Genomic DNA, 17,304 nt, shown 5'->3' with positions numbered 1-17,304 from the left:
GATAAAGGTTGCGATCCCGGATCATCCTCTCTAAGTCCTCGAAGCCTTCTCCGTGAGCAAGGTTGTGTGGTCGGCAAACTGCAGGTTGTTGATGAGCCTTCCTCTAATCCTGATGCCGTGCTCTTCTTCCAACAGTGCAGCTTCTTGGGTGATGTGTTCGGCGTGCAGATTGAGCAAGTATGGTGAGAGGACACAGCACTGACCCAGACGTGTCCAGATTTTAAGCCGTGCAGCATCCCCGTGTTCTGCCCAGGCCTCTGGGTCCATGTACAAATTCCACGTGAACACAAGGAAGGCTCTGGAATTCTTCCTTCTCAATGTTTTCCGTCGTTTGTTAAGATCTACACAGGCGAATGCCTTTGCTTCGTCAATGAAACACGTTCACATCTTGGGGTTCATGGCTTTCAGCCAAGATCTAGCTGATGGAGGCAGTGATAGCCCTTGTGTCACGTCCTCTTCTGGGTCCAGCTGAATTTATAACAGTTTCCTGAGAATGTGCAGCTGCAATCGGGTGGAATGAGCTTCACCAAAGTTTTACTTGCTTGTGATCCATTATTCTATAATTTGTGCAGTCTGCTGAGTCACCTTTCTCAGGAATGGGCACAAATGTGGGGCTCGTCCAGTCAGTTGGCCAAGTAGCTGTCTTCCTAATTTCCTGGCCTAGACGAGTGAGTGATTCCGGTGCTTCTCCGGCTTGTTCCAACATTTCCATTGGTACCCCATCAATTCCTGGAGCCTTGTTTTCAGCTAATGCCTCGGTGAAGCTTGGACGTCTTCCTTCCGTATCACTGGTTCTGGATCATACGCTGCCTCTTGAAATGATTGAATGTCAACCAGGTCTTTTTGGTTGCAGTGACTGTAATTTTTTTTAATTGTATTTTCCTTCATCATTCAATGTTTTGACAATACAATCCTTTCATATTTCAACTTGCGGTTTGAATTTTTTCTTCAGTTCTTTCAGCTTGAGATATGCTGAGCATGTCCTTCCCCTCTGGCCCTCTCACTGCAGGTCTCTCCACATTTCATGATAATATTTGACTTTGTCTTCTGGAGCGGCAGTTTGACATTTTCTGTTCAGCGCCTGGACTTCATTTCTTCCATTTGCCCTCTACAACCAGGAGCAGGTGCCAGAGTCTTTCCGATGTCCACTTTGATCATTTCCCCCAGTCTTTAATGACCTGTGCGTTCCTCATGGAGCATGTTCTTGATGTCCTCCCACAGCTGGTCAGATCTCCTGTTGTTAGTGTTCACTGTGTCAAATCTGTTCTTGAGATGTTCTCAAAATTCAGGGGGACAGACTCACAGTCCTATTTAGGCTCTCATGAACCTGTTTCCGTTTCCTTCCTCTTCAACCTGAACTTACATATGCGCAATTGATGGTCTGCACCACAGTTGGGTCCTGGCCTCATTTGGGCTGTTAGTCGTGAGTTTCTCCATCATCTCTTCCTTCATAGTCAGCTTGATTCCCGTGCCTTCTGTTTGCTGAGGTTCGTGTGTACACTCACTTTTTACACTGGTGCAAAAACATATTTTTGATGAAGCCGCTCGCCTTGCAACATTCTATCATGCACTCTCCAGCGTCTTTTCCCTCACTGAGGCCGTATTTGCCAACTAATGCCCCTTCTCTGTTTCCAATGCTTGCATTCCATCCGCCAATAACTCCCAGTGCATCTGGATGACATGTTTGATCAATCTCAGACGGAAGAAGTTAGAATTCTTCAGTTTCCTCATCGCTAGTGTTAGTGGTTGGAACATACATTTGAATAAGAGTTGTACTAACTGGACTTCCGTGTCAGGGTAGAGATAGTACCCCCTCCCGGACAGCATTGTATTTCAAGACCAACCTTGAAATGTTCTTTCTGGTGGTGGATAGGACACCATTTCTCTTGAACCTGTCTTTCCCAGCATGGTAAACCATTTGACTGCCTGATTCAGAATGGCCAATGCTAGTCCATTTCAGCTCACTAATGGCCGGGATCTCGATCTTTATGCATTCCATTTCATTGTTGATGACTTCCAGTTTTCCTAGACCATGCTTCATGCCATACTTCCACCATGTGTGCGTTCTGTGTCTGATTCTTAATAGATGTTGCAGCCGTTTCTTCTCATGTGGGGTTGTGCCCTATCAGCTAGTAAAGGTCCCCACAGCCTGACTCCATCACCACGGCTGGTTCTCCTTTGAGGAGCCCCCCTCCCCCCGTCGTATTTTGAGTGCCCTCTGACCTGAGGGACTCATCTTTTGGCACGTATCTAGCAGTGTTGCCTTACTATTCGTAAATTTTCATGGCAAATCCCTCAGAAGTGCCCAGCCTGCTTCTTCTCCATAGCCTGTACTTAGTCCGGAAGCTCTGCTGACCTGGGGTGCCCCTGCTGGCATGTGACATCTTGGTGACTTACTTCCAGCAACATGTGAGCCCCTACTGCATGACAGACTGACACGCGGGTGGTGGCCCTCTGTAGATTCTCTCTCTCTTCCTCATGCCGTTTCCCAGAGGAGAACCCTGAGGTAGGGCCACCTGCCTACAGAGCCAGGCTTCAGGCCCATGCGGCATAGCCCCCCACCCCTGCCTTTGCTCCTGCTCACCACCCTGCACTGCCTGTCCACTTGACTCCTGCTCACCACTAGAACCTCATGGATCAGACCCCGCTGGCCCAGAGGAGGCAAGATAGAGACAGACCCACCAATAGTGGACTGAAAACATCACCACAGGTGGGACGGAGGGATGTTTTTGCCATCGATGTGCTGGACCAGTGGGGCCTCGGTGTCTGTGGTAGAAGTCTCGCCTTTCATGCAAGAGACCCGGGTTTGATTCCCTGCCAACACACCTCACGTGTGAACAGCCACCACCCCTGTGTCCATGGAAGCCTGCCTGTTGCTATGCTGCTGAACAGGTTTCAGCAGAGCTTTCAGACGAAGATGGATGAGGAAGAAAGAGCTGGCGATCAACTTCCAAGCGTCAGTACGTGAAAACTGTATGCATCACAACAGTGTGACCCAAAGCAGATCGTGGGGATGGAGCAGGAGAGGGCGGCACCACGAGTCGGGTCGAATGGGCTTCAGTGGTAGGAAGACTGTGTCAGGCTCCGAGCAAAGCTCTACCTGTCCTGAAAACAGTGAGATAGACGCTGAATCCCTAGGGTCTTGAGGGCTGACCAGCCAGTCCTCACCTGTAGCCAAGTTACTCCTTTCCCACGCACACCTAAGACCACGTCTTCAGAGAATGGCTTAGTCCCCTTGCTCCCTACACATGTTCTCACAGCATCTCAGGGGTCCCTGTGCCTGGAAGTTCTTCTTGAAGTCTAGCCTCGGGCCCTCCTGCTGTAGCTTTTGTGGTTCCTTTCTCAATAACCCAGTTTCGCCAGCAGACTTACTCATCAATTACATGTGGGTTTGTGACACTGTTCGCTGGAGACTAGGTCACACCTGACCCAGCTTATTGGACCACTTACACCTGGCTTTCTCTTCCCAGGCCTGGAAACTACTCACTCAAGCCTGCTGCTGGCCGTGCTGCTCCCCAAGGCAGGGCTGCCAGCCACAACTGGCTCCAGCCCCTTGAAGGAGGCGAGAGTTCGCAAGAAGGTCTCCTTCAACAGCAGAGTGGAGACAAGATGCTACAAGGATGGCAGGAAACAGGATGTGCCCCTGAAGGGGTCCCCCCCGCCCCGGGGGGCCCTGCAGCAGAGCCAGCGCCAAGGTGGACTGGCTCCAAGGGAGATGTGTGCCTGGCCCAGGCCCTCCAGGGGCAGAGGGCAAGTGTGGGGAGAGCCTGAGGCCTTGTGGGCTGCTGGTCGAGGGCAGTGGCCCCCAGGGCGAGGCGGGGTCCATGCTAGGAGCCCTGATGCAGGAGCCCCAGCTGGCCAGTGGTTTGACCGTGGCCATCAGCTCCACAGGACCTCCTGTCCCCACCAAGCCCTGCTTCATCACCTCCAGTCCCTGGTGACCATGAGCCACCAGCTTCAAGCCTCCCTGTGGCCCCCAGGCCAGCAGCTCCTGCCCCCACCCTCTGCACCATCTGCCCGGCCCCCTGACTCAGCACCTAGCTCCTCTGTGGGCCCCACAGGTGGGACTCCCAGAGGACCCCCTTCCCAGAGAGGCCTGACACCTCCCACCCCTCAGAAGAGGGGGGCTTGAGCTCTTCATTAGTGCTGAACCTTGAGTTCCCACGAGGGAGACGGGTGGGGGAGGGGAAGGCCAAACCACCCCTCTGGTTTTAGTTTCTTGTTCTTCAGTCTGTTTGGGGTTGGTTTGGGTTCAATAAAGAGTTGGACAGATGTGGGGCTGCACCTGCTGACTGGCTAAGAGAGATCTGCATCTGCAGGAGGCGGGCGTCCCGGGGTGGGGGGCGTGTTGCTGTGCACAGGTGGTTTCAGAGCCAAGGGTTGGCCCTGAGGGGGTGGCAGCCTAGTGAATGTCTTGTCTGAGGTCCCCCTGGTCCCAGGGCACAGCCATTACCAGATGGGCAGGGGGGATGGGAGAGGAGGGGGTGGCGGGGAGGGAAATGGGTGGAGGGTACCAGTTAATAAAAACAACTTGCCATGGACGGAGGTGATAAGGGTGTATGTCAGAGCAGGGTTTTCAACGGCTGAGTTTTCGGAAGTAGAGCACCAGGCCTGCCTTCCAAGGCGCCACTGGGTGGGTGCTTAACCACCTGCCTCTGGTCTCCCGCTTGGGCAGAGTCGTCCCGAAATTGCCAGGAAGGGGACAGCAAGCACCCTGCAGCGGCTTTACGTTCATTCATTTGCCAAGGGGCGTGGGTCAGACTTCCACGGTGGTCTGAGTGTGTGTGTGCGTGCCCTGTTGAGACGGATGGAGGGCCGGGCCCTTTTCCCCTACCTCCTGTCCTGCCCACAGACCTGGGGCGGCGGGCGACCAGCTAGCGCAGGGGTGCCGCCTGGCCATGGGGTGGGGTGTGCTTCGGAGAGGTCACAGAGTAACAAGCACACACCCTAGTCACAGGACCAGAAAGGGGAAGTAGGACCTCGTTTGCGGAAAAGGTTATGTGCCAGGACCCCAAGTTTCGACCCCCGGCCTCAGGGCACATACCCCAACCCATGCCTCTCAAAGCCTACTCACAGACCAGCCTCACCGGGTACCCTGTTGGACAGGAGAGGGTGGGAAGGTGGGGCGGGGCTGGAAGCCCGCTTCTCTGCCCCAGGAGTTCTGCGGCTGCCCTACCCGCGACGGACAGCAGAGGGGGCCCTCGGCCTTGGGATGGAGGCCGGGGCCGGCGGGAAGGGAGCCCGGACTGGGGGGTTGGGCGAGAATGGCGTGGGCGGAGTTGCAGGTGGGGTCAGGGGGTGAAAACTAGGCGGGTGGGGGTGGCGGTGGGCGGGGGCTGCTGGACAGGTGAGCCGGGGCGGAGCTCCTGCGGAATGTTTTGCGGCTCCGAAGGGCGTGGGAGCGCCACAGCCTCCAAGACATATGCAAATGATGGGAATTAATTATGCAAACCCTCAGCTCTGATTCTGAGTGTGCAACGGGTGTTTTTTTTTAACGCTGTTGTGGGGGGGAGGGGTAGCGGGTGTGGGTGTGGGTGGAGAGGGCTGTGCGTGACGGCCCCGACCGTGGAGGCCTCCTCCGCAGCTGGGTGGGTGGTCGCCTCCCCGGCATTTAAGGAAGGACAGACGCCGTACCCCGGGACGTGGCTTTCCGGTTAATCGGGGGCCGACGAGTCTTCCGGACGCCTTGCCCCGCGGGGCGGGGATGGTTTACAGGCGGACCCCATCCTGCCGCCTGCCCCAAGGCCGGGGGCTGGTCAGTACTGACGCCCACCTTTGGACCCTAGCTCTGGAGCCTGGGCCTCGCCTCCCCTTTAGCCGGCTAGGGGCGTAATCTGGCGGGTGCTAGGCTGGAGGGTCGTTGCTAAGCAACGTTGGGCGGGTCTCGTGTTGCTAGGCCCGGAGTAGGCGTCCTTAGGATTCCGAAGGGCCAAGGAGCCCCTTTGGTTTAGAGGGAGCCGCCCCGGGCTGGCGAGGATGGCTCGGAGATCTGCAGTGTGGGGGGCCCGCTGCCGCGCTCCCCGGATTCTCTGGGCTAGAGGACGCAGTCCGAGGGGAGTTCCGGGTCACCCCTATGCGACTTCGGGATCCTCAGGGCTGGGGAGCGGGGAACCCTGGCTCTTTGTGCAAGTGTCTAAGCGCCTGCAGGGGTGGGGGTGGGCCGGGCATCGAGTTTGGGTTTCCATAGCAACGGCTCCTGTGTCACCCCCACCCCATTGCTCCCAAAGGTTTGAGCGGTTACTTGTGTATATTTACATATATCTGCATGCTATTAACATAAAGGCGGGGCCAGAACTTGTGGGAGCAACTATCCCTGGACAGTTCTTAGCTTCTCCCTTTGCTGGGCATGAGAGCTGTGCATGAGAGTATTTTGTGTCTTGCTGTTATTAGATCGGGGCTTGGTGGGGTGTGCTATCATGATGACCACCAGTTCGCAGCCCCCACCTCACTTGATTGAACCATTAGCAGGAATCCACCCAAGCACTGCTGCCCAGAAACACCCAGACTCTCAGACAGGCAGTGCCAGGCCTTACTGAAACCCCAGTGTGGCCCTTTCAGGGTTGTGCAGCCATGGGCAAGCTTAGTTCTCTCTGCCTCAATTTCCCTCTCTGTAAATGGGGATGTGTCCCGTTAGCCTCTGTCACACAGAGTCCCTGCGAATCAGAGTCAACAGTCCCCAACGCCAAGATCATTACCCACTTAGGGCTGGTCTGCCGCAGAGCAGGCACTCCTGGGAGCCCAGCGGTGCCTCTCAGAACTGAACCGCAGCAGACTAAGTTGCAGCTCAAGAGATGACGGGGCAGTGAGACAGCAGGAAGAACTTCCAGGTGGCGTGGCAGATCGGATTTGGGGACTGTTGGTTTGCTTGCATGTCCTGCTGGGCGGCTGGAGGCCAGGTTGGTGAAGGGTGGCACGCTCTTCCCCAGCGCCGAGCACACTCAGAAAGGTGGCAGCGGAGGTGGGGAAGCTCGCACACCAGAGCTAAGGAGGGCTGGGGCTGGGGCTGGGGCTGGGGCTGTTGGAGCTGAGAACCCAGGGATGAATTAGGCCGGGGAGCAGGACCTGGGCTCAGGGGAATGGCCACGTCCGAGCCTTTACCACAGAGGACTGAGGACCCCGGGGCCACTGCCTTGCCCTCTCTGGGCCTCAGTTTCCCTATGGACAGTAGGGATTCCTCTACTCTGACTAAGGGCCAGAAGGCAGCTCAGGAACTCCTACAGCCAGCCGGTAACAGCACTGAGGCGGGTGCAGCTTCCCTGTCCTTGTAAGCACAAGTGGAGATGGGGCCCTTGAAGGTGGCTGAGATGGGGGCCCAGGTCTTATTCTTGTGGGGCTCTACCCTCCTCAGTAGCTGGTAAGTCCTTCCTGGGGCTCATTCGCACCCTCCCTGCCCTGGCCCTGTTTCCGCACAGGGTCTCTAGCCCTGCACAGCCTTGGCTGCCTGGGTCGGAGGGAAGGCAGGGAACAGGCTGAAGGGGGAGAACGACTTCCATGTGTGCTGACCTCTCAGTTCTCAGTTATGTTCAGTAATTAAAATGAATGAGGTTGACTCCTACACTGGGGAGAGGAAGCCTGTCGGAGAGGAAAGCAGGTGGGGGTGGGGTGGGCTATGGGAGCTGGATGGGTGCTGATTGGTCAGCTGTCTTCCACAGGCCGTGGGATGGCATGGGAGCCAGACCCTGCAGTTGTCACCACTGTGTGCAGCTATGTGCCTGCCGGAGAATGGCGGTGGGCCAGCTCCTTCCCTGGAAGGCACCTGTCCTCTACAGGTGAGGGCTCCAGGGACAGGCAGAGAGCCTGGCAGTGCCCGACTGGCCTGCCTGCGTCCCACTCTGGGGGCCAATTAAGTCTCTATCCCTAGCCGCGCCGATTAACAGTTAATAAGGCAGCAAACACCTGCAGCTATGGAGGCGAATTAAGAGCAACAGTCGGCATAATACACAACCCGATAAGTGAGCAATTAACAACCGGAGAAAGATTAATAGAAGCAATTATGTCCTACTCGGAGCTCTGTAAATACAACTGTCAATGACTGGGGGGATTCAGTCCAGCCCCGCCCAGCCCCGCCCCAGGCCAGAGCCTCTGCCGGGAGGGGAGCCAACCAGTCAGCCGGTGGGTCCCGGGCCACGCAGCCCTGTACACAGGCTGCGCACACTGAGGGGCAACATGACCATCAACATAACAGAGACACAGACCTCCAGGAGACGGCTCACAAGATGCAGTCACGGGAGACACATATCGCCTGCTGGCACACACACTCACACAGCCAGTACACACGGCCACCAAGATACCAGGGGGCTGCAAAAGGTTCACAGAAAAACCCCACCATCTCATTCCATTAATCCGTGGGTTTCTTCCTTGCCCCTTGCCTGCCCCAGCGCACACAATGCTCAAGGCACAGAGTATCAGTCACACAATGACTCTCAGACATAGACAGACTTATGTACATAGTAGACAGCCACACACTCAGGGCCCAGGGGGCATCTGGCATGGCCCCCCTTGGAGCAGCTCATCCAGAGTGAGTGAGGACGCTGGAGAAGGAGACCTGGAGGGGAGTGAGGGTAGGAGGGGACACGAAGGGACGGAATGTGTGTAGCTGTGTGTGCATGCATGTTTGCATGTAACACGAAGTCCATGTGCCCTTCTAAGAATGTGTAGGAGAGGCCTTCAAAAAATTCCTAGAAAAATTCCATTGTCTTCCTGTCCCATCTTTCCACAATGTTTTGAAGCCCTTTCCTGCCTGCAGGATCACACACCGGTCTTACCCACTGGTGATGGGTATGTGTCTTTCTGCATGTGTACCCACTTGTGCCAGTATGTGTAACTGTGTGGCTGTGGGCATGTGTGTGTTGTGATGTGTGTATGGGCGTGTACCACCATGGTGACCCATGTAGGGCCCTGCTCATATGTGAACCTGGGCTGGTGCTCAGGTCTGGGTAAGCGTGGGACTTTACATCAGAGTGACTTTGTCTCTCTCTCTCTCTCTGGTCATGTAATGATCCTGAGTCGTCACTGGGGGGGCTTCCCAGGGCAGGTGTTCTGATGAGGCCTGCAGCCAGGCACAAGGGCTCCAGACGAGTCCAGTATTCCTTAGTTCTCCCGGCCAGGGTCTTCCGGCTTCTCTGGTGGGACTCAGGACCGTGCACCTCACTCGGGTAGGTGGAGAGAGGTGCTAACAGATCAGAAAGAAATGGATCTTTGGGTGGAAGGCTGTACTAAGACTTCACTGAGAATGGGTGCCTCTCTCCCAAACCACAGCCTCGGTCCCCACTGGGCCTTCTCTGCCCACCCTCAACCCTCCAGCTCCCCAAGAAAATACCCAGACCCTAGCCCACAGTCTGGGACACAGAGTCTCCTGTACAGAAACCCTAAGCCCCCTCATACAAACATAGATACACATTCATGACTGCACACACACCATCCTCCTCACAACCACACTACCCCCCCCCAACCACACACACATCCCATACACACAGGTCACAGGCAGGCCCACACACCTGCACTCCCACATGCCCTCACACACCCAGCTCTCTGAGGTCGGAGGGGCCTCCCTTCCCCCAACACCAGCCTGGCCAGATGGCAGAGGCCTTGGGGGCCCCAGGAGAGCTCTCCATCACTGCTAAGCCGCTGGCTGACAGGGAGCGGCACTGAGGCCTGGCTCTGCCAGAGCGGGGCAGGGGTGCGAACACGGAGGTAATGAGGCTCAGCAGCAGCCCCCAGACCCAAGGGGCCTGCCTCAGGACCTCGCCTTGCTCTGCAGAGAGGCGGCTCTGAGCTGCGAACACGCAAGCTCAGATACACAGAGGTAGCAGCAACCCCTGTTCAGACAGCCACAGGACACAAGAGGACCAAGGCACAGGTGGACACTGCCCCCCTGCCCTTTCTGCAGGGGTGGGCTACTTACCAACCAGGGTTGACCTTGTGGAGACTGGCCAGGCCCTTCGCTCCCATCTCCCACCACCTCATGCAAACGGACAGGAGAGGGTGCCGCTGTTCTGGGCCAGCCCAGCTGAGGCCTCCAGAGCTGAAACATCTGCCTGTCAGGCTGCCCTTGGGTCAGTCAACCCAGGCTGCTGTTTGACTTTCGTGCAGCGGGTCTGTGTGTTTCCTTCATTCACACTCATTCAGCTAATAAGGATATTAAGCAAACCGTTGTGTTCTGTGCACAGACTTGGCTGCCCTCCTGGCATCCTGGCCTCGGGGTGGGGAGGGGGCGGAGCTGGGGGGAGGGGAAAAGGGGAGTGTGGGCTCTGAGGGAGGAGGGGAATACAAGTAAACAGAAGTTGCCCCTGCCCCTACTTCTTCCACTCTCGCAGTGACAGAGAAAGTTCTGCTTCTCCAGCTGGAGGGACAAGGCCAGGTCCCAGGATGACAGATAAGAGGGGACTCTTACAACTCGCAGCTAACGCTGTGCCAGGTACTGTTTGGAGGACTTTAAAGCGTGGCTTAGCTCCGTGGCTTAGCTCCTCAGACCAACCCTAGGTGGCAGGAACTGCTGAGTTTCCAGCCCCCTGCCGACTGCTGGGGGCTCTCAAAGGGTCACTTGATTCACCCCTCCCCATCCCATTCCTGCAGTCATCTGCCCCGCCTGCACCTGGGGTGAGGAGCCAGTGAAGGGTCCTGGGATTGGATGGGGACACGCAGTGTCAACAGTCAGCCCCCACCTGTGTTCTTCTGGCCCCTGGACTCCAGCTCGTCTCCCCAGGCCCCTCTTTCACACAGTTATCCAGGCCAGGAATTTCAATCTCCAGTGCCAGCTAGGCCCTTGTTATGCAAATATAGGCAAATGAGATGCAAACAGAGCCGTCCCAGATCAACTGAGAAATCCCCAGCAGCTGGAGGAGTCACCAGAAAGTCAGGAGCTTCCTCTGAACTGCTCCTCCCACCCAGTCACTTGGTCCCCCTGGGGCTGTCTGGTGGCTCACTGGCCTTGCCACCAGCCTCTGTCCCCTCGGAAGCTACCCACTCAGACACGGGGTCCGGCCCCTCCATTCCCAATGTCGGCTCTCCGCCTGTCCTCCCCTTTGAGTTCTGGGCCCAGTAAATGAGAGAGAGGAAGACCTCTGCTTTGCCCTGTGGAGAACCCCAGAGCTCAAACTCATTGCCAAGTTGACTGACTCATAGCTATCCTGTAGGGCAAGTCGAACTGCCCCATGGGGTTTCCAAGTTTGTGAATCTTTATTTACACACACACACACACACACACACACACACACACACACACACACGAAAACCAGTTTTCTCGAAACCAATCCCACTGATTCCAACTTCTAAGCACCCCGTAGAGCAGAGTGACCTGACCATTTGGGTTTCCAGTGGTATAAATCTTTACTAGCACAGAAAATCCCTCCGTTCTTCCACGGAGCGACTGCTGGGCTTGACCTGCTGATCTTGCAGTTAGCAGTCCACCAGGACCCCTGGAGGGTACCCCCAAATAGCATGCACACACAGTCCACGCACACTCACTCATCCTGACATAATTGCAAGCCCCACGCACATCATCTCAACAAAGCGGGCCAAACTCCGGTTTCTTAGCCCCCTAAATAAAGCTAGTCATGCACAGGCTGCTGTGGGAGGTCCGGCTGTGCCCACCCCGGCCTGGAGGGGGAGGGTCCTGCTGCGAAAGGACCTTGGCCCTGTGTGAAGAAACAAGGGCCTGCTGGGGGTGTGCTACAGACGCCTGGGGGTGGGCAATGCCCACCAGAACCTCTCAGGACGTTGTAGGCTTGGGTTTGTACCCACAGGCACTGCCCCGGGCAACCTGGCCTGCTGGCCGGCCCGACCAGCCCAAGCCCAACTTCTAAAAATAAGAGTGGAGAATCGAAGCCTCTGGTTGGTTCTGCGGGAGCCTGTTGCCTTGGCAACCCTTTCAGAGACCTCCTTCCCTTCTGCCCCGGTTCACGGATGGTCCCTGTGCCAGTACTCTGTGCTGGGCCCCTCTGCCAGCTCTGTCCTGTCCTGGAGAGTGGAGAATCGGGGCAGGGCTGGGCGTGGAGCCACCCAAAGGACCGTGGGCGCTCTGGCTGAGCACAATGGCCTATGTGTAAAACCCAGCCGGGGACTGATCGTGGAGGCCCCCCTGACTGACAGCCCCTGTTCGCCTGTGATTGACTCGCAGGGTTTCCATGGGTGACTGTTGTGTTTATGGGGATTCATATCCTTGGGTGCGACAGTGTCTAATATGTGACGACGTGTCCGTCCACGTCCTAGCGGGGGGCTTCTTACACACGCCCTGCCTCCTCCTCCCCAAGCTGCAAGCTGGGAGTGAAGAGGTGGGGGGCAAGGAGCAGGGTGCAGCGGGGAGGCCAGCCAAGGTATGCAGATGGGGTCAAGGTCGCTTTCTTCCTGGGTCTGCAACCAAATAGCAAGTAAGCTTCAATCTGCCCATTTTGAGAACTGGGGGGAGAATGCCACTCCCCAAACCGTGCAGTCTAATTCTGAGTGTGCGCGCGTGTGTGTGCGTGTGTGTCTGCTTGCGTTACGGTCCCTGTCAGAGGCGCAGCCTCTCCTCCCCCTCCCCTGCCTCTCCTCCAATTAATCACCGAGTCCTGTCAAATCTAATCACCACTCCAGCTGGCCCCTCCTCCCTCTGCCATCACCACCCCGCCGGGCCAGCCCCTCTCTCACCCAGACAATGCACCAGCCACCTGACGCGCAGTGTCTCGCCCTACCCCAGCTCCGGGCCAGGCTCCTGCCCCCTTCTCTGGGGCCGTGCCAGTCTTCCCGAAAACGCAATTCAGACAAACAGACAGACACACACCCCTGGTCAGTGCTCCACTCTGAGAGCACAAAGTCCCTTCTATCCTTCTCTGCCCTACCTGTTGCCCCTTCCCCCAGTCAGGTAAGCTATTTCCAGCAGAGGTCAGGGTGTCTGCTGCCTCTGAGCATTTGCACATCCTGTTCCCTGTGCCTAGAACACCAGTCCTCCCTCTGGTGGCTCGCACTGCCTGCGTCGATTCTGATTCATAGCCACCCTACAGGACAGAGCAGAACGAACGGTTCCCTGGGTTTCCAAGACTGTAAATCTTCCTGAGAGTAGAAAGCCTCATCTTTCTCCAAGGGAGCAGCTGGTGGTTTTGAACTGCTGGACTTGACATGAGCAGCTCAATCATAGGGGTACTCAATTCAAGAGATGGAGGATGCAGGCACCGTCTCCACAGGCAGTCTTTCCTGGCCTCTCCTGGGCTGGATCAGGAGCCCCTCAACTGTGCTCCCACATCCTGGACTGACTGCCTCCACCCTTTCCAATTGCATTCATTTCTAAAGACCTTTCCCACCTTCCCACCCACCCTTGCCACCCCACCCTGAGCATTTGTGGGTGATTTGGAAGAAACTGAAAAGTCTAAAATGAAACAGACATCCCCCATAATCCCCTCAGAGAACTCTTGGTTTATTTTCTTCCAGACGTCCTTTAAATGCACTATTTAAGTCTTTTCTTTCTTTCTTTTTTGAAGGGGAAAACAATTGCACTTTCTTTTAGATTAAATTTTCCCCCATTTTACTGGGGGCTCTTACAGCTCTTGTTATAAACCATACATCAATTGTATCCTACATATTCGTACGTATATTCCATCGTTCTTTTCTAGACATTTACTTTCCATTGAGCCCTTGGGATCAGCAACTCCGTTTTTCCTTCCCTCCTCCCCTCCCCCTTACGGCCCCCTGATAGATTGTATATTGTTAATTCTTTTCAAACCTCACTCCGGCCACCATCTCCCTTCCCCTCTGGCTTCAGTTGTTCTTCCCCTTGACAGGGGGGGGGGTGGGGTGGCTATGTGTTATTCATTATGATTGGTTCCCCCTCCTTCCCCAGCTCTCCCCCTCTCCCCCCCTACCCTTTTGGTATCTCTATTCCCATTCCTGTTTCTGGGTTCCACGTGTTGTGAGTTTTATCTCTTGCCTATACCTATGTACGTGCTCCCATCTAGTCTAGATTGGGAGGCAGCACTGAGGTCATGATAGCAGGAGGTGGGGAGGCCTCCAGGAAAAAGAGGTACATTGCGTGACCCATTAGTGCTCTACTGCACCCTGATTGACTCACCCCTCCCTGTGATCCCTCTGTGAGGGGATGTTCCATTGCCCATAGATGGACTTTGGGTCTCCACTCCAACCCCCCTCCATTCTCACCAATGCATTTTTGTTCGTTTGTTTACTGTTTGTTGTGGATCTTCTGATGCCCGTTGCCCAGTCTCGATGACACCTCACAATTGCACTGTCTTGTGTGCTTCTCCCATGTGGGCTTGTTGCTTCATGGTTGGATGGCCGTTTGTTTAACTTCAAGCCTTTAAGACCCCAGATACTATATCTTTTAATAGCCGGGCACCATCCTCTGTCTTCACCACATCTGCTATGCACCTGTTTTTCTCTGCAGTGATCCTGTGGGGGGTGGGGGTAGGGCAGGGGTGAGTTTCACAGAATTCCAATTTGTTAGAACAAAGTGTTCTTGTATTGAGGGACGGCATGAGCTGAGGCCCAAGGTCTGTCTGCAGCTTCAGTGTATTGTCTTATAAATACATGTACACAGGCCAATACCACTATTGTTATGGATTAATGTATTTGCATAAGTGCCCACCTCTGTTAATCTCCCTATCTGTGCCTTTGCTTCCTAGAGCTTGCCTCTGTTTCCTTTTGCCTCCTCCTGCCCCGCCATGTCTTTCCCCCTTCTCCCCCCTCTCAGTGCTCCTCTCCACTAGCTTGGTGTTGCTCGAATGCTCACAGGATCTCTACCCTCTCCTAGATGCTGGTTCCGCTTCCCTAGTTGTTCCCCTGTCCATGACGTCATCTGCTCACCACCCCCTTCTCCCCACCTCTTTCTTCCTCCATTACCTTCTGGGGCCATTGGTCTCATTGCCTTCCCTCCCATGGTCCCAGGGCTTCCCTCCCATGGTCCAACCCATATAATCAGACAACCCATCCATATCCTAGTCTGAACAATAGGAAAACCTACAGCTGAAGAAGGAAAGGGGAAGAGAAAAAGATGAGAGAAAAGAGGAAAAGAAAACAGATCCTAGATAGGTCCAGGTCTGTTTGCTGGTCCCCATGGGACCCTCCCCCTGGTTTCAGCCTTTTCTTGATGAAGCTCCAGCCATCCTACAGGTCCAGTTTCATTTCTTGCTTTGTTTCTCTTGTCATTCTGTAGCGAGCACTTTCCCGGGTTATTATAAATCTGTCAAGAGCATGACTTTTAATTGGTGGCATAGTATTTCTTCACATGAACGTGTCACCATTCATTTAACCAACCCTCGCTTGCTAGCCATCCACGTTGGCCGTGGCCCTCTGTGGTTACAGGTCATGGCCCCAGGCATCCTTGTACACCGTGCCTTTTCAACATCCGGTCTACTTCTTGGATGGCGCTGCGGAAGGTAGATGGATGGAACCAAAGGGTCTGCCTGCTTTTAAAGCTCTTGACACCACTGCCTGATGGCCTTCCACAAGAGCTGCTCCAATTTTCTCTTCCATCAGCAGAGACTGAGAGCACCCTGAATTCCATTTCTCTGCTATCTTAAAAAGACCAACAAGCTGGATTAGTTTCAAGGGGTTAAAAAACAGAACAGCATCGTATTGTTGTTTTAATTTGCATTTCTTTGATTACTAGTGAGGATAAACCTTTTGTATCTTCTCTTTTGTGTCAGCACAAATCACACTGAGCTATAATTATATTTTTCCATCCGGCTTCTCCCTCACCAACCTGAGCTGCTAAGGGCAGGGCCTGTTGGTGTCTCATTCTCACTACCAGGAGCTGGGACACAGAATGTGTACTAGAATACTGGTTGGATTCAACCCAGGACCCTAGCTTTCATGAGGCGACCAAGCTTAGCTCTAAGATCTGAGTGCAGGCTAATCACTCCACCTCTCTGGGCCTCAGTTTCCTCTTACGTGAATGTGTTAGTCTGGGTAGACTAGAGAAACAAATTCATAGACACTCATGTGTATAAGAAAGAGCTTGATATAAAGTGTAATTGTACATTAAGAAAACATCCCAGCCCGGTCCAGATCTAGTCCATAAGTCTGATATTAGTCCATATGTCTGATATCAGTCTATAAAGTCCTCTTCAGACTCATGAAACACATGCAATGATGCCGAATACAGGAAGATCACAGGCCAGTGGTTGGGAAGTCTAGTGGATCCAGTGGTGTTATAAGCATCTCAGCGCTGGCAGGGGTCTCCACGTGGCTTCTCCAGCTCCAAGGCCATGGCTGCCATCAGCATGTCTCCATGTGGGTTGTCGACAAGCATGTCTCTCAGAGACTGAGTGTTGTGTCCTGCTCCCAGTGAGCTATTTATCTCCTTAGCGCCTCCAGATGAGGTCATCAAGCTGAGATCTGATTGACAGGCTAAACCCCACCCCTTCACTTTTAAGTCTCAAATTGACAGTAGATTATGTACCATAGTGAAGTAGGGTCAGCTGAGGAGGGTGAAGATATATGCAGAAGGTTGGGAGGGGTGACCTGCTTATACCTGGGGGATTGGCTTTGCTGGAAAAGGAAGGAAGGAAGGTGTGGGAATGGCCACCTCTTCGCTCCTAGCGGCATGATAGTTTCCGGATATTTCTTGGTCCAATAAGGAGGCAGGCGCAAGCAAAGGTTCTGGATAAGTCTCGGGTGAATCCTGGACTCTGATGGGCCTGAGTTTAAATTGGGCTGAGACAAGGAGACTCCTGAGTCTGAAAGAAGAACCTCTAGCTTTGCTCATGTGGATCTGAGCTGTTCCCCAGACCGTGGCCTAGTATAGTTTCACCACCACCGCTGGTACCCGCTGAACAGAGAGGGAACGTAGTTCTGCTCTGGTGGCACAGCATTGCTTCCAGCGATTGGCCCTCTGCCACAGAGAGTCTCAGCGACAACCCCCTGCCGGGGGCTCAAGACATGTTCCAAGACAGACACGCACAATTTCCCAGCACATTACCAACCTAATGGCACTGTCATTTGGAGTCTGGAAATGAGGAGAAATCAACTTTTTCTCGGTAATTAACGTGACTGATGGGCCCTGAGATGGAGTGGCAGCCCCTTGAGTGAGAACCAAGCTCCCAGGAACGTTGTCACCCTGCCTCCAGAAAGGGCGGAACCCATGTCTGGCCTCTACCTGGCCTCCCTGGAATGGGCCAAGCACCCTCTTTCCCCATTGGTCACTCCGGTAGGGAGGTCTTCAGAGGTGCCTCTTGGAGTCTACCCACAGGCCTTCACGCTGCGATCCTGTCAGCTCTATCAAGGACCTCATGAACCCAACCAAACTCAGTGCCACTGAGTCGATTCTGACTCACAGTGATCCCATGGGACAGAGTAGAGCTGTCCCTTTGGGTTTCC

At 54.7% G+C, this 17,304-nt stretch overlaps 1 protein-coding gene across 1 annotated transcript in view; it reads left to right on the top strand.

Annotated features, from left to right (window-relative positions):
• SPOCD1 (SPOC domain containing 1) overlaps window positions 1-17,304 on the top strand; it is a 59,293-nt gene that overhangs the window by 27,083 nt on the left and 14,906 nt on the right. Inside the window, exons 16-17 of the mRNA XM_075527948.1 lie at window positions 3,471-4,061; window positions 5,157-5,285. Coding sequence (XP_075384063.1) covers window positions 3,471-4,061; window positions 5,157-5,285 — 720 coding nt within the window. The remainder of the gene's footprint in view (window positions 1-3,470; window positions 4,062-5,156; window positions 5,286-17,304) is intronic.

Source organism: Tenrec ecaudatus, chromosome 1 (assembly GCF_050624435.1).
Source record: "Tenrec ecaudatus isolate mTenEca1 chromosome 1, mTenEca1.hap1, whole genome shotgun sequence".
In the NCBI taxonomy this organism is placed as follows: Eukaryota; Metazoa; Chordata; class Mammalia; order Afrosoricida; family Tenrecidae; genus Tenrec; species Tenrec ecaudatus.
Note: the sequence above shows the minus strand (reverse complement) of the source record. Positions and strands in the feature narration are given on the sequence as shown.